The 26111-nt window shown below is 31.0% G+C and overlaps 1 protein-coding gene and 1 long non-coding RNA gene across 2 annotated transcripts; both read left to right on the forward strand.

Annotated features, from left to right (window-relative positions):
- Nucleotides 1-1599: 1599 nt before the first annotated feature.
- NAD-ME1 (NAD-dependent malic enzyme 1) lies at nt 1600-14893 on the forward strand. Its single transcript, XM_016319426.3, has 19 exons — nt 1600-2052; nt 3002-3098; nt 3268-3386; nt 4400-4567; nt 6370-6498; nt 7148-7208; nt 8055-8158; nt 8282-8365; nt 8848-8954; nt 9565-9676; nt 10619-10732; nt 11132-11197; nt 11907-11979; nt 12083-12169; nt 13216-13270; nt 13370-13441; nt 13663-13725; nt 13812-13926; nt 14411-14893. Exons 1-19 carry the CDS (start codon nt 1885-1887, stop codon nt 14483-14485), a joined length of 1869 nt encoding a protein of 622 aa, XP_016174912.1. The 5' UTR covers nt 1600-1884; the 3' UTR covers nt 14486-14893.
- Nucleotides 14894-16293: 1400 nt separating this feature from the next.
- LOC148543796 (uncharacterized) lies at nt 16294-18607 on the forward strand. Its single transcript, XR_015900055.1, has 4 exons — nt 16294-16448; nt 16540-16594; nt 16683-16811; nt 18319-18607. It is a non-coding gene; the product is annotated as an uncharacterized LOC148543796 (long non-coding RNA).
- Nucleotides 18608-26111: the final 7504 nt, after the last annotated feature.

Raw genomic sequence — 26111 nt, forward strand, 5'->3', positions numbered from 1 at the left:
AAGTTGTTTGTTAATAAAGCATCTCTGTTTAGCTAATGGAGAAAGAAAAAATTTAAAAAAATAAACTACTGACAAAAAAAATAATTTCCTAACATATGAACGAAAAATAAATAAAAACAACAAAATGCTAGATATATATTTTAAAAATAAGATTCTAATAAGATTTTTTTGTAAATATTATTAGATAAAGAGTTTTTTATTTTTAAAATTTGATGACGTTAATTAAATTTTTTTATATTTTTTGTGAATAATTATTTTTTAATATAAAAGGTAGAAAACAAATTTATTTATATTTTTTATTTTTGATATTGGATTAATAATAATAGAATGTTAATTGTAGAAATTAGACTCTCGGATTATTAGAAAGTACAAAAATTAAACCAATTTTACTCCTTAATTTCTATTTTAAAAAAGGTAAAAAAAAAATATAAGGTCCAAGATCTAATTTCTATTTTTAAAAAATTAAAAAATAAAAATTTTAAATTAGACTTTTTAATTTTAGTTTTCTTACAATTTAAAAAAACATAAAAAATTATAATATTGAGGTATATTGTTCATCTCACTCCTATAAAAAAATCTTACACTTTTTTTATGTAATGTATTTGTTAAATAATTTAATTTGTTAAATAATTTAATTTGATGCTTATAAAAAAATTTTACACATACATTCAATTACGTAATGCCAAGTCACCAAAAAAAAATTACGTAATGCCATATTAATAAAAATTAGAATGAGACCCGCGCGATGTGTGATGCAGTAAATTAATAATAGTATATGATAAATATTAAAATTTTTTATATTTTGTAGAAATAACTAATAATTTGATAGATGAGATTATGAAAAGTATATAGAGTTACTTTATTGTTGGATATTGTGGTGTTTGATTACATGTGCCACAAATGTAATTGTTTTCTTTTAACACTTTTTACATTCAATATAGTTCCATCCAAATTTGTCATCAATTTAAGATTTTTTTCTATTCCAATATCCAATTTATGTTATTATTAGGTATATGATATTTGAGTAAGTATGAATGTATGATGCACGTTGTGAGTTTTTTTTTGTCATATCTGATCAGATTTTAATTGCATAGCCATTAGATCTTTGATAGTTATTCGATTTATAATCATTTTGCTCTGAAAGAATGATGCTCTATTGAGTTACTTTTAGATGTGTAGTTCGGAAATAAATTTTTTTTGTTAAATTTGATATTATTTGAAGGAATAGTGATAAGAGACTTATATAAGTAGTTTAAATAATATGAAATTTAAATACTTATAACGTAAAATTTATTATGATTAATCAAGATTTAGTTACTATATTAATTTTTATAATTTTATTAAATTCGTAATCAAATTTATATATTTTTTAATTAAATTTTTATACTATTTTTAATTTTACAATAATTTTTTTTAATGAAAAAAATATCAGAATTAACTAAATATTTTTTTTGTAAAATAAAAATATTATATTAATTTTAATGTTTTAATAAAAAATTTAGTTATAAAATTAAAAATAATATAAAAATTTAATTAAAAATATAAATCTAATTACAATTCAATAAAACTATAAAAATAACAAAATAATTAAACAAAAAAGAAATAAAAAAATGGTTGACAAATTGGGAAATTCCCCTCCAAAATCAAACCGCAATGAAGGAGAGTAATGGTGGAGAAGACGACGTAGACCCTACTCAGCAGCACCCACTCCCTCTCCGTCCCTCCCTCGCAGTCCCCAGATCAATGCTCATTTCTCGATAGTCAATAAAAATATAATAATACAGAACAGAGGCCCCACTCCATTACTCACTTTGCCGCTTAACATTGACGCACTCGCATCCACACACACTCACTTGGATCTCTCTTCTCTCACCTCACCCAAAAATGCCGATCTTCTCGAACCACGTGCGCCTTTCGTCGTCGCTCCTCCAACGGCTCAAGAGGCACGTGACTGCCGGGGTGCACCGATCTTTCACCACCACGGAAGGGAACCGCCCTACCATCGTCCACAAGCGCAGCCTCGACATTCTCCACGATCCTTGGTTCAACAAAGTATGTATAAATACTCTTAAATTCTCCATCTTAAATTTTGTTAATCGTTATGATGTTAATCAAATTGGATTCATTGCTTTGGGAGCCACTTTTAGCTTAGATGACTTATTAATTTCATCCGAACAACCATAAAATTCTTCATAGTTGCTTGCTTATTAGTTGTAATAGCATATGCATTCAGTAACTATAGGGTGTGTTCGTGTTGTCAAATTATTTTTTCTCCAACAGAAAAATCACTTTTCTCAGTTCTCTCTCTCTCTGTCTCTGTGTGTGCGTGTCTACGCGCTATCTGATCAACTTCTATTTTATTGAATTCAGTGGTAATACTAGTCTTAATCTTGGCATTTAATAGTTTCAACTTTCAGTTTCGGTCAAATTAAGTGCAAACTGCATTATTGTTTGTGTATTACGTTAATACAAAAGAAGTTCAGTTCTGTTGGGTATGTTGTCATAGTAAGAAGGCAGTCCGGTGCAAAGCATCTGGTGTTATGCAGTATGCACGGTCTAGGGAAGGGCCGCTTGTAATGTAGGCAACCTAAACTAACCTGATGTAAATAGCAGCAGCTGTTTTCACGGTTTGAACGTATAACTTTTTATCTTGTGTAAATTTTGTCCAATAAAATTCCTTTTATCTGCTTTCCAACACTTGTATACACTATTATTTTCTTGAATAACCGGTTCCCAATTCCTTTTCAGAAAATCTACCATTCGTAATTCATAAATTCCTTTTTATCCTGCTTATTTTATGGGATACTAGAAAATGCAGATGGATTTTCTGGTAGATTCCGTTTTCTTCATTTGACATTTCTTTGTAGTTGGTCATTAAGTTCTAGGCAGGAGATGATGTGTATTCACTTTTTTTATGTCACATAATTTTCATTTGGAGTGTTTTTATTTTATTATTATTACTATTTGCTAATTCATATTAACTTTGGTGCCTTCACATTAGGGAACAGCTTTTTCTATGACAGAGCGTGATCGTCTTGATCTACGAGGACTGCTTCCTCCAAATGTTATGTCTCCCAATCTACAGATTGAACGATTCAGTATGTACTTGTACTTTCCTTGGTCTTATGCCAATGTTGAACTTGTTCTTTAGCCTTGTGGTTGCTTAGGAGGATGCTTTTACTGCTATTTCTTTTTCTATCCGTAAAGTTATGAATTTTGGACTATTCTGTTTTAATATATCTATTGCTAACATTATTGAATTGATAGTGGTTGATCTGAAGAGACTTCAAGTTCAAGCAAGAGATGGACCTTCTGATCCTAATGCATTGGCCAAATGGCGGATACTCAACCGATTGCATGATAGAAATGAGACTATGTACTATAAGGTATGTTCAGTGTTTTCTGCCTCATTCTTTTGTTAACCAACCAATTTAGGCAGAGATATTGATTGATGATTATTTAGCTTTCAATATTTTCCGTCCTTACAAAATGATGAAGAAAGTGATCAAGGTGTCTATAACATGTGGCATGTAAAACTGCATAGAATTTAAGAGAAAATGGTATGTTACTGTTCCAACTAACATTTGAAGTTTTGAGATGTCAAAATATAATGCCACTCTACGTCACTAGCAGAATCCCAAACTTGGTTTTGGGGGCACTGAATGATGCCAGCTCACTGCCCACATGCAAGATTTAGTTTAACTGTTCAAGTCAGTTAGAAAATGATCCCACATTCAGTTATATCAACCGAAAAAGAGTCAGGCCTATAAGCAGAATTGAATGGAACTGAGTAATTCAACTCATTTTCACATTAGTCATCAAATTCTATTGAGACTCAAACTCTGTTTCCGTTTCCCTTTCCTCTGATTCCCTTCTTCTTCTTCCTACCCTAAACCCTAAACATTTACCTTACAGAAAAGTATAGGTTTTTAAAGGTAGTATAACATTGAAAAATGAATTTCCAGGATGCATCAACAGCAGAAAAGCATTATTATCAACAAAGCATTAATAAAGAGGGTAAAACAAGATATAAAAGCCGTGAGTAAATGTAATTTAGAATAAAATGAGAGATAAAGCAGGCACATGAAGTTTGGCTTTGGTATGAACTAGGGTTCCAAAATGCAGAACCAAATTATTTTCAATTCAGAAACACAGTAACATTAGTGTCAAAACCACCCCGCCCCCCCGGGGGCGGTGCCCGGCCGGAATTCAGTTGATGCTGCATCATGTGGTTTTAAGCCATATCATTTGTTTGTATGTTGCATTCCAGTCATAAATTGGATAATTAAACTTGCCCTGTTTACTTCTCTTTGTAATTAAAGATGTACTGGTGCATATTAATAATCCTGTTTTATCCAAGGAATGGGATTAACTTCTGTGACATGTATTACATGGTTAGGTTTTGATTGCAAACATTGAGGAATATGCACCAGTAGTGTACACTCCAACAGTTGGGCTTGTATGTCAGAACTATAGTGGATTGTTTAGAAGGCCAAGAGGAATGTACTTTAGTGCTGAGGATCGCGGAGAAATGATGTCTATGGTCTATAACTGGCCCGCTGAGCAGGTCCTTAATTATCCGCATCACAGTATCCCATGTAAACATTTAGCTGGTACTTTTACTTATATATATCTATCCTTAATGTCTTAACATGTTTGGTTTGTATAATTAGATTTTATTACTATGTTGTTCGAGTGTAATCGATTTCTAACAATTAGCCCAGAATTATTACTGCTCTGGTTTGAAAAGTACTGTACTAATGTTTCTGTGATCTCTCTAGTCAGAACCATGACCCGCAGCCTTGTTTTTGAAAATTAGCCTTTCAATTAGTGGTCTAGAGAGATGAGATTAATATAGGAAAGGCAATATTGGGACAGGTGAATATGATGTTTATTAGCTTGACCACCTGTTTTCTTTATTGTTTAGAATGTGAAGTAAAGTCTCCATTATCCTTTAAGTTTGACATTGACCATAAGAATTTTAACAAGTTAAGCTTTCAAGTTGGCAAATCATTTCATAGTTCATACTTTCTTTGGGTTTCTAAAGTAATCTTACTACTTTTATCACCTCAATGTGCAGTCCATTAGTGCACTGAATTCTTGGTATGAAACTGTGCTTGAAGAGAAGTCTTGTGGCATCTTATTCCAAATTCACCGCTGATGCAATTATCAAGTGCATTAGCACAAGCTGCTTGTGCACAGGACTACCCTTTTATTATTATCATATCCAAATAAAAAGGTGCAATTTAGTACAGAGACTCTGACTTGGTGGCAATTGTGAATGATAGATTTATGCAGCCAAAATTGCAAGAATAGAGGCTTTTTCTATGATTTGAACCCATGACTTTCAACTTAGTAGGAAACTACTTTACTGTTATGCCAAGGTTCACCCTCTAATAATTTTATCCACATACACCAAGAGAGATATAGGTACTCGAAAAGCAGCAGAAAATATGGAGTGATCAAAATGGCTTCTTTGATGTACAAATTGCTAGATATTCTGACTATACTACCCAAACCAAATGCTTGGTGATTATATAAGGCAACATAATGATCTATCAAATCCACTAACGTACTCGCCCATTGCTCAACAAACAGCAGGCTTTGGTACAAATACTATTCTTTGTGCAGTTTGCTATGAACAGTGGCTTTTCTTCCAGATCTGATATGATGTGATGACTGTCTGCAAGAGATAAATATTCCATAGAAGCAGGGCTAGCAGCTGGACGAAAAAATACTTTAACAGCTGGGAGTTTGTTCTTTCAATTAAGCAATTTGATTTGTGTTTTGATCAAAATGGATTTTAAAACTCTGGAATTTTCGTGAGAGAACCAAATCTTGAAGGATTTATTATAGAGAGATGCTGCCTACGGAAAACTATGGTTAGAATCTATGATAGAAATCAAGGGATTGCTGGGTGAAATTACTTGTTGTGTTTTCTTTGGTTAATGCTTTGTGCTGTGCTACATTAAAAAGTGAAAGAGATTAATGGTATTTTAGACCTCAACGTTGCGCTCAAAATTTTTTGTTTGTTATGTACTTCCATTAATGTGGTAATGGCCATGTAATATTTTTGGCACTTCCTAAATTTATCAACAACCACTGTTGGTTTCTGTGTTATCCGATGTTGGGATGTTGCTGATTGATTTATTTTAACCGAATGAAGATACAACTGTTTTAATATTTTTTGAAATTGTATGATAAAATTTCTGTCCCTTGCGTATCATGTTACACTGAAGACATCATGCTCAATTTTCTTCTTTCATTGGAATATATCTAATTTATTAAATATTGATCAATGTCCCGGGATGATAACCAGAAACTTATTTGATTACGAAATTGAGACATCTCTTTTTATGTTCTTTTCAGGTTGATATGATTGTTGTTACTGATGGGAGCAGAGTTCTGGGACTTGGAGATCTTGGAGTTCATGGCATTGGCATTGCCATTGGGAAGCTTGATCTGTATGTTGCAGCTGCTGGGATAAATCCTCAAAGGGTATAATGTTGCACATTTTCCTTTTATTCTTTCTTTCAAGCTGTTCAAATTTTGACAAAATTAACAGCTAGAAGTTGTCTGTGTTAAAATATCCAAGTTTTGTTTTAAATGTTGTGATAAATAGTTAAAAAGCCTTATTTGATCGAAGTTGCTTTTTACCTTAAATACTTATTTTTTGTTTCTTTTTCCGTGTTTGATTCCAAGTATTCCGTCCTGTACACTATAACTGTCACTTTGAAGAAATTTTCTTGGTTCAATATATTGGTCATTCTCACATTTCAATGAAGTATTTATTAAGCACCTTCCATCACTACCTTCCATGCAATATTGACCACAATAATCAATGAAACATTTACCCTATGTCTTAGTAATCAATTCTTGATTGTTGGTTCCTTAATTAATGTGTTGATAACCAAAGTGATGGATATTGTGAACTGGGGGAAGTACCTAACTACCTATTAATTTCCTTCTTGTGTATAGAACAGCGTTGCGGTGTTTTTGGAAGACCTTCCTTTATACTCTTGTTGGTTCTTCCACTACAAGTGTTCTTAATTATGATAATAGTTTCATATCTGCTTTAATACTTGGTGGAGTGGTGCAGATATTCTTCATTTTGTTTTCAATTCCTTCCTATTTTTTCTTGCCATAGGTTCTTCCTGTCATGATTGATGTTGGTACTAACAATGGGAAGTTACTCAAAGATCCCTTGTGTAAGTCTTTCAATATCCACTTGGTGAATGATATTGCTTATTGAATGAGTGTTGAAATTAATGTATGTTGGGGTTGTCCCTACCTTTATTCAAATATATACTTTCTCCATTTATATATATTATAATTTAAGAAAGTGATTTAAAAGCATTGAAGTTACAAAGATAAAGGGTATTTTACAAGTTACCTTTAGTTTATTGTCGCACTTAATCTCTCTCTCTTCCTCTTTTATACTAATATATCTCCCTGTCACTTATTCCAATCATGTTATTGAATAGGGTTGTAATTGAGTTAAAAATAATTAATGCCGCAGTGCATGAAATTCAACCATCAAGGTGTCACTCACTCCAACCATGTTATTGACTAGGGGTGTAATTGAGTAAAACATAATTACTGGCACAAGTGCTTGAAATTCAATCATCAAGGTGTCAAGTTTATCAGACAACTTTTTTTTTTTTGTACGTGCATGTCCTTTTCTTCACAACCATGTGATTAGAGACAATATTTAATAAATGAATGACATCATTTGAGTATAGTTTCTCAGCCTTGACCAAGTGATCATGTCCTTGCCCTTCAAACGAAAATCACAGAGCAGCATATCAGGATTTTAAATATGATGTTAATAATATATTATGGAACACTATATTCTTATATGTTTAATGTATTTATGATTCTTTGTCTATAATAATATATAGCATCTGTTGTGTAGTTGAGACATGGTTTCTCCCAAATCTGTCATTGTCTACTCCCTTTTTCTTTCAACATCTATGACGACTGCTTATGCTGGTCCCCTCTACCTATTATCACAAGCTTTCTAAGTCTAAACATGGTTAAACATTTCTTTGTAGATTTGGGATTGCAGCAACACCGCCTTGATGGGGATGACTATGTTGCTGTTGTGGATGAATTCATGGAGGCTGTCTTTACTCGCTGGCCAAATGTGATTGTGCAGGTATTGGAGTGATATTTGGAATAGATATTGTAACTTGAATTTGTTTTCAATTTTTGACCTTATTCATAGGGCTACTGTTTTCTGCCATAAGGCTAATATTTATTTATTGTCGTGTGGCTGCAGTTTGAAGATTTTCAAAGCAAGTGGGCATTTAAGTTATTACAGCGGTACAGAAATACCTACAGAATGTTCAATGATGATGTGCAGGTATAAATTTCTTTATATAAGATCATAAAATGTTTCACACACTTTCATTGGTAGATTTTTAGACAAACAAGTTTTGTGGGATATGGTTAGACATTCTGCCTTATCTGGATAATTTGGTGTAAACCTTGTGATCAATTTAATGGACTTCCCCTCTTAGACATGTTAAGAGATTGGAAAGCTATTATTCATTAATATTATTTATGTATGCATGATCAGATGATGTATAATTCCATCTTTTGTAAATAATTGATGTACTTTTAAATATGTATTTAAATGTTATGGATGCTAATTTTTGGGACAAGCAATTAAATCTATAGTTTTCCTTTAAGTATACCATGGCTTGGAGATTTTGAAAAGGAGAATCTCAATGTTGCAAGTTATGTGAATTATTATGAATTTACCGATTTATGCATAAAGTGGAATTTTGTATAGATACTATCATGGTATCCCACATAGTTGAATGGGTGAACGTTTGCATGCAGGGAACTGCTGGTGTTGCAATTGCTGGACTTCTAGGTGCTGTAAGAGCACAAGGGAGGCCAATGATTGACTTCCCAAAGCAGAAGATTGTTGTTGCTGGTGCTGGAAGGTTAGTTAGCCATTTTGTGAAATCATAAAGTAGCATTTAGGATTTGACCTGAAAACTTTTTCTTATAGCACTACTAAGATGCAGTCTGCAATGCAAAAGTATCCTTAGGAGTTGATACATACGATAAAGATATACAACTAACTAGTTAAACATGTTCTTTAGAATTGATTAATAAAGAAATTTTATCAAAGAGGAGACGGTGTAAATGACGTGCAATATTTGGGGACAAAACAAGAGCATGCACTTCTGAAACTTCCCGTTTTTGTCAATTCTGTCAGGAATGGCTGCCCGAAGAAAAATATAGTTCTTTGAGAATCTTGTTTTCAAAATGGATCTTTCAGAGTGCAAGACTTTGTTGCTTCCGTGTTCTTAACAAGGTTGTTGGGATCTCAAACTTCTGTTCCAGAGAGTTTTGAGGGTAAAAGGAGTTTGATATTAGAAAGGAACAAACAAAGTGTAAACCTTTTAAGTTATTGATAGCTTGGGTTGGGAGCTATGTATAAAGTAGCTTTGTTATCACATTATTGTTTGTGAAATCCCTCCAAATTGAATTGCCAATTTTGCTCTGTATTGCTTTATTGCTTCTTTGATTTTATTTTTATTGCTGCAGTGCTGGAATTGGGGTTCTCAATGCTGCAAGAAAAACAATGGCAAGGATGTTGGGGAATAATGAGATTGCTTATGAGAGTGCAAAGAGTCAATTTTGGGTCGTTGACGCAAAGGTATTGTATTTCCTGGTACTTGTAGTTTAATTCTTGTTTTCCCTATTGGTATAAAATAGTTCTTTTTAGTTTCGACAACTGATGATTTATACTTATGTTACATTAATTAAATACTTACATTTTTAGTTTAGTTCTTGTATTTTAAATACTTATTTTATCATTAATTGAACCGAATACCCTGTCCAGCTGCAATCTAATAATCATTGATATGACATACATGATACATTTTAGAAATTAATTTGTAAACATTTTAAAAGTCCAAAAATGTTTTAAAAATTCAGAAGGGAAAAAGAAAAAAACTCGCTTGCTTTCTGTCATGATATGCCAAAATGCATTCATGGTTGAAAAGTTTCTAATACGCCTCCTCACATAATAGCCAATCTTTTTGTCTTGAGGCTTGGACAAAAATACACAGGTCCACAGATACCTTGTATTAATATTGATTTTTATTCAAAAGAATGGGCGAAACAGAAATTGAAATTTATACCTTTTTGTCTTAGAAGCTTTGATATTATGTTATGAACCATCTCTTCCAAAACTTAAAACTGTTAGGTAGTATATCTAATGGAAAATCAAACTTATTTCACCCTATTTTATTGGATATATTTAATGAGTTAATTATTTATTCAAATGTCCTGTAAACGACTTGTGATTTAAAACAATTGATATCATTAAATATACATACTTGTTTTGCCTTTTTCACAATGAAAGCATTTTATTCTTTTATCACACTGGCTTGCTTTAGATTCCAGTTTTGATTAGTCAATGATTCACTGTTTTTCATCTTAAACATCACCTCACTTTCCCTCTTTTAGCACTTTTGAAGATGTCAAAAAATAGTAGCCTGTGAAATTTTAAGTTTTTAACTTAAATGAGATTTTTGGCAGGTTTTTATGGATTACAAGTCTTATTCAGTTTGCTTATTGTTTTTACCAAATACAGGGGTTAATCACTGAAGGACGGGAAAATATTGATCCAGATGCCCTACCTTTTGCAAGAAATTTGAAAGAAATGGATCGTCAAGGACTCAGGGAAGGAGCAAGCCTTGTGGAAGTGGTTTGTGAAAATTATCTCTTTACTTGATTTACCAATTTTGAAAATCACAATGAGATTGATCAATGGAATAATATTGATAGTTTTTCCCTCTAGAATGTCGAGACTAAGTTAGTATCACTCAGTTTTATATGGAAAAATTCTTAGCACGAGTATGATGATCACAATAATTGTTCTCACTCCTAGTTCAGTTAAGGTGCCATAAAATTGAAGAATGATGACTGCAGAATATTTGTTAGATTGCATGCTAATATTTACTGTGGGAGTTATTAGCTTGTAGACTCCTTATGTAAAGTTACAACATGCTTCTGTAACACTTATTTGTCTGAATTTTCTGTGTTTATGATGGTAAGAATTGCTGAGCTGCTTCCTTAATATATTCTTGCTGAACATCGGTAACAGGTCAAGCAAGTGAAGCCTGATGTCCTTCTGGGATTATCTGCTGTTGGAGGATTATTCTCAAAAGAGGTATATATATCTTGTACTTAAATTTAACCATTGATCGAAAACTGTAAATATAGGAATTGACACACTTTACTAAGTTTTTTATAATTCAGATTATTAATACAGCATCCTTCTATTTGATATTATATGAAATTTTCAATTCTGTGTGGTATAACAAAATCCATGCCTTCCCTTTGCTGTTAAGTGAGGTTGGCTAAATGGATAAAATGGTGATATTTTGGTCTGTAGAATTTGTATAAATAATTGAAGATAAAATGGAACTCTCCGGAATGATGCATGTGTTAGACGTGTTTTGCCTGAAAAGCGTAGCTATCATATGTGTGGAGTAGGAATGTGTCTCTGGCATGTGACTAATGTGTGGCACTGGAAATCTACAGTTGTTGGAAATAATTCGCAGTAATTATCCATATTTGAAACTATGCATGGAATTTCTCCCTAATGACCATGTAGTGTTTCTAAGCACTCAGGCATTTGAACCCAAGTAATTATGACACGTTGTTACACTCCTCCCCTTTTTATTTTTCTACTAACTACAACAGAAGCAGCAATGCGTGGAAGAAAATGATCAGCCCCTTAGTTTCAATGCTTGCATAGAAACTACAAAGAATTACTAATAAATCTGATCCCTTAGCCCAAGGGATGGAATTCAGAAGTAGAAATGAGTTGTTAACTTACTTTGACATGGTACTGATGATGACTTTCTGTTATGTAGGTATTAGAGGCCCTCAAGGATTCAACATCAACAAGACCAGCTATATTTGCCATGTCAAATCCAACAAAGAATGGTATGGCTATTTTATCTACTCTTGTTTTCTTAATATCACATACTATTGCAGCGGACAACATATGTTCATAATTGCTTGTATCATGTCCCTCGTCTTTTGACAGCTGAATGCACCCCTGAAGTAGCATTCTCCATATTGGGTGACAACATTATTTTTGCAAGTGGAAGTCCGTTCAGGGATGTGGATCTTGGTATGCTACAACTATACATTCTCCCCGCAAGCTAATCTTTATAGTTTAATAGTAGTTCCTTCATGAAATATCCTAATGCAGAAAGTTTCCTTAATGGTTGCTGGAAATATACAAACCATGATAATTGCCTATAAACATACAATAAATTTTCTTAATGGCACAGACACACTGCCATTAATATTTGGCTTCCTTTCTTCTACCAAAACCAGCAAACCTGATCAACAGAAAATTGATCCAAAGTTTCAGGACAATTCCAAACAATGAATTCCATTGGAAATTAACCATAGAACAGTGCATAACTAGATGCATGTTTTGATTTTGAACTATATTCAAGACAAAAGATTTGAGTTTAATCTATCAATGGATCCATTTGGACAACCTTTAAAAGTAAACATCCATTGACACCCCACAATATATTGTCTTTCATTTTTTTGATTAAAAAAAATAATAAATAAGATGAGAAGGATAATACTAATAGGGGGATAAGGGATCCCCTATACAAAAGCAAAAACAAAAAACTAAAGATTTATTTATAAAGCATAGCTTTCCAATCTCTCAACATGTCTGAGAGGGAAGGTCCCCTATAAAGATCAAGAGTTTTACATCAACTAGTTGCTAGGTGTCCAATTCTATACGACAATATATGTACTTGCTAGTTTTGGACCTAGTTCTCATGCTTGGTTAGATTTCTGAGTTTGTTGCTTGTCAGCAACCTTGGTGGCATGTTGATTAACTTGTGGTTTTATGGATGATAACCTAAGAAAGCATCTAATATAGGTTTAACTAATTTTTTATGTGAGTAAAGTTCTTGTTTCTTAGAAAGCAAGCATTGTATTTTGTTTCACCTTGTTATAATTGATTTTTGTTCTGCCATGCATTTGAAGTTTGAACTGTGAAAATCTTCTGTACGTTTTAAATAACTAGTTCATCATAGAAGTGTCTTTTGTTTTCTTTATTTTCTCTTGGGGCAACTTACAGCTGTAACTTAACAACTTAAGGGTTTTTTTTTTTTTTTTTTTTTTTTTTTTTTTCTTTTTTTGATGTAGGAAATGGTCGCATTGGCCACTGCAACCAGGGAAACAACATGTACCTCTTTCCAGGGTTAGTTGGAAATTTTACTTATAAACTAAAATTTTCTCTATGTTGTGCTGTTGTATTAAATATGGTTAGTTTCCTCAATAAGTTATGTTTTTGTTCCAGCATTGGTCTTGGAACACTCTTGTCTGGTTCTAGAGTCATCTCCGATGGTATGCTACAGGCTGCTGCTGAGCGGTAAATCTTTCTACATTTAATAAAATTTGAAAATACTAGTATGAAAAGAATTTTCTGGTGAAAAGATTATTTATGCATCATAACTACTGCCATGTCATGCATAACAATTTATGTGTACTTCGGATGCTCATGAGTTATGGCACCACATTGCGGTTTAACTTTGAAGGATTATCTTATACACTTTTTTTTTATTATGTATGGTTGATTATTGGAAACTGAAGTTTGGCAGCATATATGAGTGATGACGAGGTCATCCAAGGGATTATTTTCCCCTCAATATCCAGGTATCAATTGACTTTTCTTAGCTCTATGTAGACTGGAAGCTAGTTAGAAAGGAGCAACATCTTTCTCTAAACATGTATATCTGCAGAATTCGAGATATCACGCAAGAGGTAGCTGCTGCTGTTATTAAGGAAGCTGTGGAGGAGGATCTAGCTGAAGGACACAATGGCATGGATGCTCGAGAGCTCCGCAAACTCAGTCAGGTAAATTAACTGTGGGTGAACATAGCATTTAAACTAGTAACATTCACCATAAGATGGTTGAAATTTAATGTCTCCATCAACTTTAAATTGGCTTTTTATTTTACCCATTATTTTAATGTCTTCTGCATAAATTTCTTCATGGTCAGGCTCACCTTACAAAAATGGAGAATAATATAACCTCAACTATTTAACATATAAATTCCTATTGGGGCAAAAAAAAAAATTAATTAATAAATAATATAAGATACAAATTTCTGTTTCGAGGTCAAATGAAAATGTTGGAAATCTGGACTGAGTTATAGGAATCAGTCGGTAACAATCTTACTTGTTGGCCATATGAGAGATAGCACTGCAATTTATCTTTTCATTATCTTTGTAATAGGATTGTCTTAATAATAACGTACTTTGTGTTTTAGAATCATGCTTACGAAATTTTCAAAAATTCACATTCTAAAGTGCACTTGCTTTTTTGGGGGAATTGCAGAATGAAATTGTGGAATATGTGAAGAAGAACATGTGGAATCCAGAGTACCCGACACTAGTTTACAAGCAAGATTGAGTAATCAACTTGGTTGATTACTGCAATTTCTCCCATGAAACAAGTATGCTTCGATCAGTTTCACCGTTGCACTGCTTAGGGCAGAAGCAACGTTGCAGATTTAATTCATTAAGTTCTCTAATAGTTTTCTCTTGATTTCTGGATCTATCTTGAAATTTTATGTACAAAACTATAGACATCCAACAAGAAACATATGGTTGATGTTAAGCACTTAGCTATAAAACTTTGTGATCATTTTTACCTAATATTTCAAGTTAGAGAGAGAGAGAGAGAGAGAGAGAGAGAGCTCTCCTGATATATGACCATCTTTTGTGATCAAGTGTACAACATAGATATATAAGAGAATATAGCTTTTTTTTTTTTTTTTTTGGTCTTGGAGAATATAGCTTCAATAATATGAAATTTTCATCATGATCATCAGATCATCGTCATTATAAATAGTTAAATACTCATGGCTGTCCTATAACATAATATTTCGACCTTATCAGCAAAGTTTATATTTTGGTTGAAACTTCATAACTTTTTTTTTTTTGGACGTGAAACTTCATAACTTGAGTAACCGTGATAGAAAGCTTTATTGGGTCACACACAACAGTAATCACAGCCCACCCCCATTATGTGGCTCAAACCCCCAACACTTTATATAAGTGAATTGGTCATTCCACCTATGCAAGTTGGTTATTCCACCTCAGTATACTTCCATTATAAATTTAGAGACTTACTCTCAATCTCATTTTGGGATGGCCACGGGTCTCCCGTGGACATGCCCCCGTCCCCCGCTTTTATTGTCCCGTACCGCGACGGGTAATGGGGATCTTGTATCCGCTAGGGTTTGGGTATCTGCGGATATTTGTGGATTTTTTTTAAACAAAAAAAATGAAAATAATTAAACAAAATTAGAGATAACAAATACTCCAATGATAACAGCAAATCCACAAATGAATAAGGCAAATCTATAGCAACTTTGATAACGGAATTAAAATACACAAAACATAGATAGTAATAACAGCAAATCTACAGATACAGTGATAACAGCAAATCACATATGAAGAACGACGTAGACGGCGACCCTCAATGCTGCCACGAAAACGGCGACGACGACCCTCCTTACTGTGACGAAGACGACGTTGAGAGAACCCTTCCTACTGTGACGAAGATGGCGATGGCAATCCTCACTGCTTCAACAAAGATGACGACTGCGACACTCACGGACGCGTGAAGAGTGAAGATGCCAACAATGGATGATGAACGACGAAGAAGGTGATGCGATTTCAGTGAGAAAAAGGAGTGCGGGTGCGCGACGGTGAGGGTTTAGGGTGCCAGTGGGCGGCAGACGGCGAAACGGCATTGGGAAAAAGGTGGATTGGAGAGGACAAGAAGTTGAGGTTTCGTGAATGATTTCATCAAAATTTGGACGAAGAGAGGGAGTGTGAATGATGGCTTAGGGTTCACAGGAGGGTTTGAAACTATATGTATATGAAGGGCATTTTGATCATTTTTTATAACGGAATTATACGGAAGACCTCTGTTTCCGTTTCCGTCCCGTTTATTATACAGGTCTGTCCCTGTAAACCCCGATTAAATTAGTAAATAATTAGTCAATAAATTAGTTTTTAATAAGGAGGATTAAAAATGTGAATATTATATCAAATTAGGATAGAGCTCATCGAAACGAGAATTTTGACACCAATTTCGAAGAAAACGGTCTAAAATTGGACCGAACGGGCCAAACCGGACCGTCGGTCCAACCGGACCAACTCATTAAAATGAAGCTGAACCCCTTTCTCTCCCTCATTTGGATGCAGCAGCGTGAAACACTTCCAGGGAGGGGAGAAAGCTTCCGTAACTTTACGGTAAATTTCCGATCCCCGAAACTTCTCCGTCCGAGCTCCAATCGCCGCACCGTTTGCGGCCACGCGTCCACCGCGTCGAGCTCTACATTTCTACCGAAACAATTTTACTGGTAACTTGTTTAATCACTCTCAGCCCTCTTTTTCCCCAATTTTCGAATTTTAAGTGGGAATGTTGAATTTCTTTGATTTCTGATATTTTAGGATCCAATTAGCTTGAGAGAAACGTTCACTCTTGCTTATGTGAAGCTTGGGTAAGGTGAGGATACGATAATTCTATTTTATTTTCATTGAATTTGAGCTTTGAGTATTAAATTGGATATATATGTGTTATGAATGTGTATTAGGTTGTGAATAAATAATTGGAGCTGGGAATTGTGAATACTGGAACTTGGAGGAAGCGGATTAGTTGAGTTTTGAGGGGCTACCTTGGTTTTGAATAAATAGCTTTGGTCGTTACGTGGAAATCGGCCAAGGTATGGTTTAGGTTTCTTGCATTTAATATATAATGTTCTGTGAAAACTTAGGCTAGATGACCATTGGATAAGTTGGAATGCAGGTGTATGTTTAATGTTTAGTAATTTGTCGATAAATATATTTGGTTGAAGTTTATTGGATAATTAGTTTTTAATTTTGGATGGTGAATGTTGTTATGTTAATTTGGAGAGAATTATGGTTGAATGTTATTGTTGATGAACATAGTTAGTTTGGTGCTTGTTGATTAACTAATGATTTGGTGAATTATTGATTTGAGGTTTAATTATTGTGGAGGTTGTGATAATGAGGTATTTTGTGTTAAAAGCCTAGGATTTGTGAACTATGATTCTTAGTTGGATTTTGGTTGTTGGACTTGAATATTGCATGAGTTTAATTGTTGATCTGAGGTAGATTTATTGTGGTGATTGTTATGATGATGAGAAAGGGTATGTTGAATTGAAAAGAATGCAGGTTTGGACCCGAAAAGGGTGGCAAAGTCCGAGTTTTAGAAGAGGTGCTGCCGAAATTTTATAAAAAATTAGAGATTTTATTTAGATAATTATTTAAAAGAGATTTAGATTTAAAGGTTATATGGTTTGATTTTGAGTCATTAAGAAAATGAGTGTGTTTTAAGTTTGAAGTTTGATTCGTAGAAAAGAATGAATTATATTTTGAATTGGAACTATTGATGGATGGAATGAGAGGTGTGATAATGAAGGATAAGGATTGAATATGTTTAATGTATGATGATGAATGAGATGCAATTGAGAATGATGTGGATGTTGATGAATTATAATTGAATTATTTATATGGCTTATGAATTTGAATAATCTGAGATACGAGATTCCTTGGATTAAGTGCCGTGGCTTGCCACCACGTGTACCAGGTTGAAAACTCGATACTCTGTTGACCCTACGACGTAAGTGTGACCGGGCACTATATAAATTCCCGGGAATGTTACCCCCATTGAGCAATATTGATTATTTGAGAAAAATCTATGCATAGACTCTTGGGGATGCACGTCGGGGGACAGTCTAAGGACAATTCAGACTTGTCGGGTTGGCTGGATAACCGACAGATGAGCCTCATCAGCCATAGAACAGGCATGCATCATATGCATATTACTTGAATTACTTGCTTGTGCTCTAATTGGGTGTGCCTATCTGTATTTGCCATGCTAAATGTGTATTTGTTACATGCAGTAGTTGTAACCTTCTTGTGTTTGCCTTTATCTGTCTATTTGTCCGTGAAAATGCATGATGGAGTTGGAGGTATGGAGGAATGGCAGTATAGGACTTAGATTTAAGGTTAAGTTAAGTTAGGATTAAATATTTTTAGGAAACCACCTTTTATGGCTTCTGTTTAATACTTTAAGCTCTATAATCTGAGTGTCGGCGTTCTAGGATTGCCTCTGGCATTCTCAAGACCTTATATATTATGTGTGTGGCACCTTTACCATACTGAGAACCTCCGGTTCTCATTCCATACTATGTTGTTGTTTTTCAGATGCAGGTCGGGAGCCATCTCGTTAGGCGTCTGGACTCTTAAAGCGGAGGGGTTACTGGATAGTGTTGTTGTATAGTTTTGTTGTACAGTGATGTATATATATGTATTTAGCTTTCTCTCCGCATAACTTGTTCTTTTTTATCCTCTTAGAGGTTTATGGAGAGGCAGGATTGTGTGTATGTACTTTTGGGTTTTGGATATGTATGTATATATGTGTAAATATTCTCCGGCCAGTCTTGACTTCGCAGGCTGAGTTAGGAGCTTGTTATTTTGTATCTTTGGCACTCTATTCCTACTTCTGTTATCTTATGTTTGACAGTTACGGTTTTCTTAGCATGCAAGTTAACTCGTTCCTTGAGCGTTGCGCTTTTATCTCGCGATTTTTATTTCCCCTATTCTTCAAGGCTCCTAGCATATTATAACTCTTCTGCTATTATATGTACTCATTTTATTTTAGAGGTCGTAATACCACATCACCTCTGTTTTATGACTTAAGCGTAAAGCTTTGTGTGGTAGGGTGTTACAGTCCCCATCTCCCACGGGAAAAAATTGATCCCCAAATCTATTGAATAATTCTCCACATACAAGCGTTTTTTTATACAAGTCTTTACAAGTCATTTATATTAACGCGCTTCGAACCGTTACTGCACGTTTTCACTGCACCTTCTTCTTCTTCTTGCTGTACGTTCTTCTTCCTCTTCTTCTTCTTCTTTTCTTTCGTTTCTTGCCTTCTCTTTCTCCTTCTTCATTTACGTGCTTTTCTCTCTGTTTTCTTTTTTCGTTATTCTCGATTTCCATTGTTTTTTGACATCAAGCTATGAAATCGTTTTTGAAGAAGAAGAAGCAGCAGAAGATGAGGAGGAGAAAGAGAAAGAGTTCTGAATAATACATAAGGTGTACTTCAACAAATTTTGGGTGTATTTCTTAAATCCTTTGGGTGTAGTTTTGTAATCCTTTGGGTGTATTTCTGTAATCGTTTGGGTGTATTTCTGAAGTTTCATTATCTTCAAATTTGGCAAGAAACTCGTTTTCATGGAGGAAGAAGAAGAAGAAGAGTCTTTCATAATGCATGGTGAGTAGCGCGCTTTGGAAACAGGAAGTGGTTGAATAACGTGCGTTTATTTACTCTTGAATGTGGGAGTGTAATGCGTGTGTTTTGTTGAACTTGTGTTTGTAAGACTTGTAAGCCAAAAAGATTTATATGTGTAACAAGCCTCATCTATTCTCCATAAAATAAATTTTTGCAGATATCCGCCCTGCCGAAAAAAATTTGCCATGAATTCTCATTCCTATATGAGAAATTCTTTCCTTTTTTTTTTTTTTAATAATCTTCATACACTTTGTGAATACCTTATTTTTTTGTTTTTAACGCCTTAATTCACTTGTACTGTCAAACAACTTTTTGCGCATTATTAATTTTTATCAATTCATAGTATATCTTGATAGTTAAACTCATCAAATTTTAGAAAATTCAAAACATCAATAAATAAATATTAAATATGAAATTTTAATGCATTGTATTGTAAAATTGTACATTCAATTGTGCAATGTTATATCAACAAAAATAACTACTTTTTATATGAATCATGTGAATAATTATTCAAAAAAATTGATGTAATTAAATAATTATGTAAAATTTTTACAATATTAGTGTATCAAAAATAAACTCACTAAATACATATAGAGCCTGTTTAAAAACTATTTAACATGAAAAAAAAATTCTATTTTTTTTAAAAAAATAATTCATTTTTATTTGAAACTCAATTCTATGAATTATTATAATATATTAATAGAATATAATTCAAGTTTGAAGAGTATATAAGTGGATTTGAAAATCAAACCAAGAAAAAATGAGAATTGAAATTTTCAAAGAAATTCAAATAATTCATTTTTTGTTGTTTTAAGTAAGGAAAAGAATTCAATTCTCGAGTGAATTCTAATTTCTATCGTTCAAAACAAGCTTTACTTATATGATCAAAACAGTAAAAAGTTAAATTAATAAGACAACTACGACAAGACTTACACTCAAATACTCCAAAAATGCTAGATGTCCAAGTGTTTTCACTAACTAAGTTAACTAAGTTATTAAAATTTAAACTTCAATCACGCGCCCTCTTCCTTCTCTTCCTCCAACATCATCATCATTGCTGTCGCCATCACTATCATCACCACCACCATCGTTGTCGTCCATCGTCTACCGTCACCACCACCATTGCTTCTTGTTTAATTTCTTCTTTGTGAATTTGATGAGTTGAGTGAAATTGAAAAGGTATGAATGCCTTTTATATTATTTTTCTATGTTCAATATTTGTGTGTTATAATTGTGAATTTGTATACTATGTTGAACAAAAATGTGTGCTATGCTTAAATATTTGTGTGCTGTAATAAACTAAAATTTGTTTAGTGATTTTTGACAAATTAGTGTGAGCTACCAGACTATTAACTTCGATTACTTGTGTTGTTTTTCTATACTCGATATTTGTGTTCTATTGTATATATTTTTGTTTTTTTCTTAATTATGGTTATTTATGATGATCTTAGTTTTCTTTAATTGAATTATTTGAAAAACTAGTGTTATTCTATGATTCTGTTTTTGTGCCATATGTGCGAATTTGTGTACTATGCTGAACAAAAATATGTGCTATAATAAACCAAAATTTGTTTAATGATATCTGCCAAATTAGTATGAGCTACCAAGCTATTAGCTTCAATTACTTGTGTGCTGTGAAAATGAAGGGGTGTGTGTTGTTTCACTTTGTTTGATTTACACATGTAATGTGGTATGCTATGTTGATGGACAACTGCAAAAAAGACGAGGCGATCACTGAACTTCTCAAGAGCCATTGCATTTAAAGCTGATTTGCACCTCTTGCATTTAAGGACAACATTTCATGACCACAAAGGAGATGTGTTGGGGGCTCTCAGACATTGTCGTGTCGCACTCTATGGACCCTAACTACTAAAAAATGTTGAAACTGCACATTAAAATTAATAGACATGAGTCATGATGACATACTTAAAAAAAGTGTCAACATCTTTTTGTGTGTGTATTTCTTTCTTGAAAAATGAAACCTATAATGTAACATTAGCTTGTAATAAATGGTTATCAGTTTACACACCAGGAAGAAAAAGAAAAAAAAAATAAATGTATAACAAAACTCAATAAAAGAATATACACATAAATTTTGATGTAGTAAAAATTTGTGTATTATATGCAAAAATTTGTGTATTATATCGATAAATTTGTCAAGAGCTGTGTGTGTTTTGGAAAATAAAACCCGGAAAATAACATTGGCTTGTAATAAATGGTGATTGATTTATACACCATAAAAAAAAAGAAAAAATAAATGTGTAAAAGAACTCAATAAAAGAATACACACATTTAAATATTGGTGTGCTATCCAACAATAGGTCATGTGCAAATTTTTGTGTGCTATCCAACAAAAATTTGTGTGCTGCATAAGATATAGAAAAACTTGTACATATAGTACAAATTCTTTGAATTATGTACTAATAAAGCATTGGAAAACACACGTTTTATTTTGAGAATAATTTTTACTGTAATTAAGCTAACTTGATTGAACTTAATTGACAAAATTACTTATACATGTAACATTACTACAAATACTCAATGAAATTAGATCCCCAATTCTCTATATTAGTTATCAAATTTCATACAACAGAAAAAGCATCAATAAATATGTAACTTCAAAGTCAATAGTTGTGTTTTCAAAATCGTAAAAAATCAGATGAATGAAGCTTATTTTAATATCACAAGATTTACACATCCAGTGTAATTAGATCTCCAATTCCCCACATTCGTTAAATTGACAACAAAGTTTAAAGTTTAAACTCAGACCTTATGCGTATAACCAAATTTTCACCACTAGCTCAACTCGGATTACTTGTCTGTATATTCTGTATGGTGACCATAATTTGATTTGATTTGAACCGTTTAAAGTATATTCGTACACGTGTATGTAGAATATACTGTTTTGGGAAGGTTTTTAGAAAAATGATTTACTGATCTCCTTGTATTTAGAAAGATTATATTTTTGGGATATATCTAAGATGAGCACAATAATAATGTATTTATTAGATATGTCACATTTATATAAATCATTAGATTTTATTAGATGAAAATTAAAGACTAATATAAAAGAAGAAGATTAATGAACTCTAATAAATACAGAATATTCTAATATATAAATAAATATTTTAAATAATAGTACTTTAATACACAATATTTTAAATGATAACAAAATTTTATATTCTTAAATAATTAAATATAAAACATATAAATACAAAAATATCAATATTCTTTATTGATTAATATTAATTATTATGCAAGAAATGTTTATAAAATTAAAAAAATTATATTAAAATAATATTTTAAACTGTAATATAAAAATATAAAATAATTAAAATTTTATTTTATATTACTTGACAAATAATTAGATTATTATATTCAAAATTTATTAACTAATTATATTTGTTAAAAATATTATTATATAATATATTTTTTATCAAAATATTTTAAAAATATAATTTATTTAAAATATTATATATAATACATAAAAATATTAACTTTTTCATTTTTTAAATTTTTTTAGAAAAACATAATAAAAAATATCATTATAAATACGCGCATATCACATTATATATTTACTTATATTAGTAAGACCTAAACTAATCAAACTTATGCAATTAAAAGTATTAAAACTGTATACAAAATCAGACTATTGTAGAAATATAATCACATAAATACACTATTTCTTTTTATACCTTTCCCAAAATAACATATATACTATATACTATCTGAATTAAAATGTAGATTACTTATTATATATAATTACACCGATAAATATAGATTTGTCTAAAAAAATTAGAAAAAATAAATTATATTATTTATTTAGTTTTTCCAAAAAAATTGAAAAAATAAAAAAGTTAATATTTTCATATATCATAAATAATTTTTTAAATAAATTTTATTTTTACAAATATTTTGATAAAAAAATTATATTATATAATAATATATTTAACAAAGTAATTAGTCAAAATCCGTGGTTTATATGTATTCAGACTCCTCCCGCGATTTACAATTTTGCATAGATTTCTAAAAAGTTGCATTTTGGTATCCAAACTGCAAAAGTTTATCCTTTTTATGTTGTAGTTTAGAATGTTATTTTAATATAATTTTTTAATATTATAAAAAAATTTGCAAAATAATTAATCTTAATAATAAAAAATATTTATATTTTTTGTATTTATCTATTTTATATTTTTTCGAACAAAAAACTTCTACCTTTATATAATAAAATACGTGATAATCTTCTTAATATATATTAGTGTATATTATCTTTTAAGTTCTAAACTAAATTCATTATAATAAATTTCAAACAATTATAATTCCATGTATTATTTATAGAAAATTAGATTTTTTTTATCAATTTAATTTAATATTATTTTATATTTTCTAAGTTTTTTAATTAAATTTATTTATTTATTATAATGAATTCATGTGTATATAAATTTAGTATGTTATAATTTAAAATATTATTTTAATATAATTTTTAATATTATAAAAAATTTATATAATAATTAATTTTAATGAATAAAAAATGCTGATATATTTTGTATTTATATATTTTATATTTAATTATTTAAAAATAAAAGATTTTATTGTCATTTAAAATATTATGTATTAAAATATTATTATTTATAATATTTATTTATGTATTAAAATATTCTGTATTTATTAGAGTCTATCAATATTCTTCTCTTATATTAATCTTTAATTTTTATCTAATAAAATCTAATAATCTATATAAATATAACACATTCAATAAACACATAATTATTATACTTATTTTAGCCATACCCATATTTTTTGTATTAGCAATAGAGAGATTCTTATTCACTGAATCGAACAAGTCAACCCGATGCTCCTCAGTTCTCATGTTATTAACCTTTGTGCTTATGTAATCAACTAATCTACAAGTAGATAGTCCAAGTGTGTGATTGTAATAAGCAAGGACGAATTTAAGGATGAATAATGCTTTTAATTTGATGTTTATACTGTTGATATCATATCAGATATTTCTTTGACAAACATTCAAGAAACCAATACCGATATGTCAACAAGGCAAGAAACCCGGCGAAGCAAAAACATTACATCAATTAATCATTGTGATCATCTTAACTTGATTATCCAATCAAAAGTCAACATAAGTAGTAAAACATTTCTAATTATTTTTTTAAACAAAATAACCAATTTATAAAATAATTAAACGTTTCATAATAAAGGTTAACCACCAAAAATATTTCTGAATTATTTAAACATCGACAAAAATACACTCAAATTTTACTATCGACAAAAATGTCTTTAAATAATTTAAAAATACAACAATAATACCCAACAGTAAATATATATTTTCAAAAAATACCTTAGAGATTGAATTTTGATGTGATTTTTCACAAGTATAATTAAAAAAATAAGATATTATTATTCTTAAATTTTGGTGATTTTTTTCTATGTATATATTTATTTGTGATTTTTTAAAAGTATTATTAGTTGTTAACAAAAAAATTACAAAAAACATATATACTCAACAAAAAATTACCAAATTTTAAGAATAATAATATCTCATTTTTCTAATCATGCTTGCAAAAAATTGCATCAAAATTCAATCTCTAATATATTTTTTGAGAAATACATATTTAATGTTAGATAATCTTGCAAAAGAACTAACATTAAATATGTATTTCTCAAAAAATACATTAAAGATTAAATTTTGATGCAATTTTTTACAAGCATAATTATTAAAATGAAATATTATTATTCTTAAAATGTGGTGAATTTTTGTTAAGTATATATTGTTTTGTGATTTTTTAAAAGTATTATTGGTTGTTAACAAAAAAAATTATAAAAAATATATACTTAACGAAAAATCACTAATTTTATGTATAATAATATTTTATTTTTATAATTATTCTTGCAAAAAATTGCATCAAAATTCAATCCCTAAGGTATTTTTTAAAAATATATATTTACTGTTGGGTATTGTTGTTGTGTTTTTAAATTATTTAAAGGCATTTTTGTCGATAGTAAAATTGGAATGTATTTTTGTCAGCGTTTAAATAATTCAGAGGCATTTTTTTGTGGTTAACCCCGTAATAAAATAATTAAATCTACTATTACAAAATAATTAATTTTTTCACATTAGTACTATCAAACTATGTTCACGAAGATTAAATATATATTCCTATAATGGTAACCATTTTTTATGTTCACATATTATAATTGATATATAAATTATGTCATATATAATATCATTTAAGTTTTTAGTATATTTAATCTTAAAAGATGTCAATATAATTTTATTAAAAAAATCTTTTTATAAGCTCTCCTAAATTTTTTTTTTAACTGAAAACTCTATCAAAACTATTACAGACCAAAAGAAGTAAAAAAAATAGATTTAACCTTTAAGCCGAAACAGGTCAGCTTATCTGGAGGGAGAGACCCAAACGCTGCATGCACCCGGTCAAACAAGCCCCAAGCTACTAGCTGTAACTCATTTTTGTTAAAAAATTTTCACAATTAACTACTTTATTTTTTGGGTTACACTGATTATCTAACCATAAAACCAAAATTAGTAATTAAAAAATTATAAAATAATAAAATACACCGTAAGAGGCGCTGTATTCCAGCAAAAACTTTCCCTAACCATATCCATTATCCATATTGTTATTTGTTAAAAATTGCTGTTAGCCCCGCCAACCTTTCCCTTTAG

The sequence above is a fragment of the Arachis ipaensis genome, chromosome B9 (assembly GCF_059453495.1).
Source record: "Arachis ipaensis isolate K30076 ecotype BB chromosome B9, ASM5945349v1, whole genome shotgun sequence".
In the NCBI taxonomy this organism is placed as follows: Eukaryota; Viridiplantae; Streptophyta; class Magnoliopsida; order Fabales; family Fabaceae; genus Arachis; species Arachis ipaensis.

Bases quoted from the DNA above. Each gene is read 5' to 3' on its own strand.
- NAD-ME1 (XM_016319426.3), top strand. From the start codon at position 1,885: ATGCCGATCTTCTCGAACCACGTGCGCCTTTCGTCGTCGCTCCTCCAA. The intron at 8,366-8,847 runs GTATAAATTTCT...GTTTGCATGCAG, and splicing joins TGTTCAATGATGATGTGCAG to GGAACTGCTGGTGTTGCAAT. The intron at 10,733-11,131 runs GTTTGTGAAAAT...CATCGGTAACAG, and splicing joins GAGCAAGCCTTGTGGAAGTG to GTCAAGCAAGTGAAGCCTGA.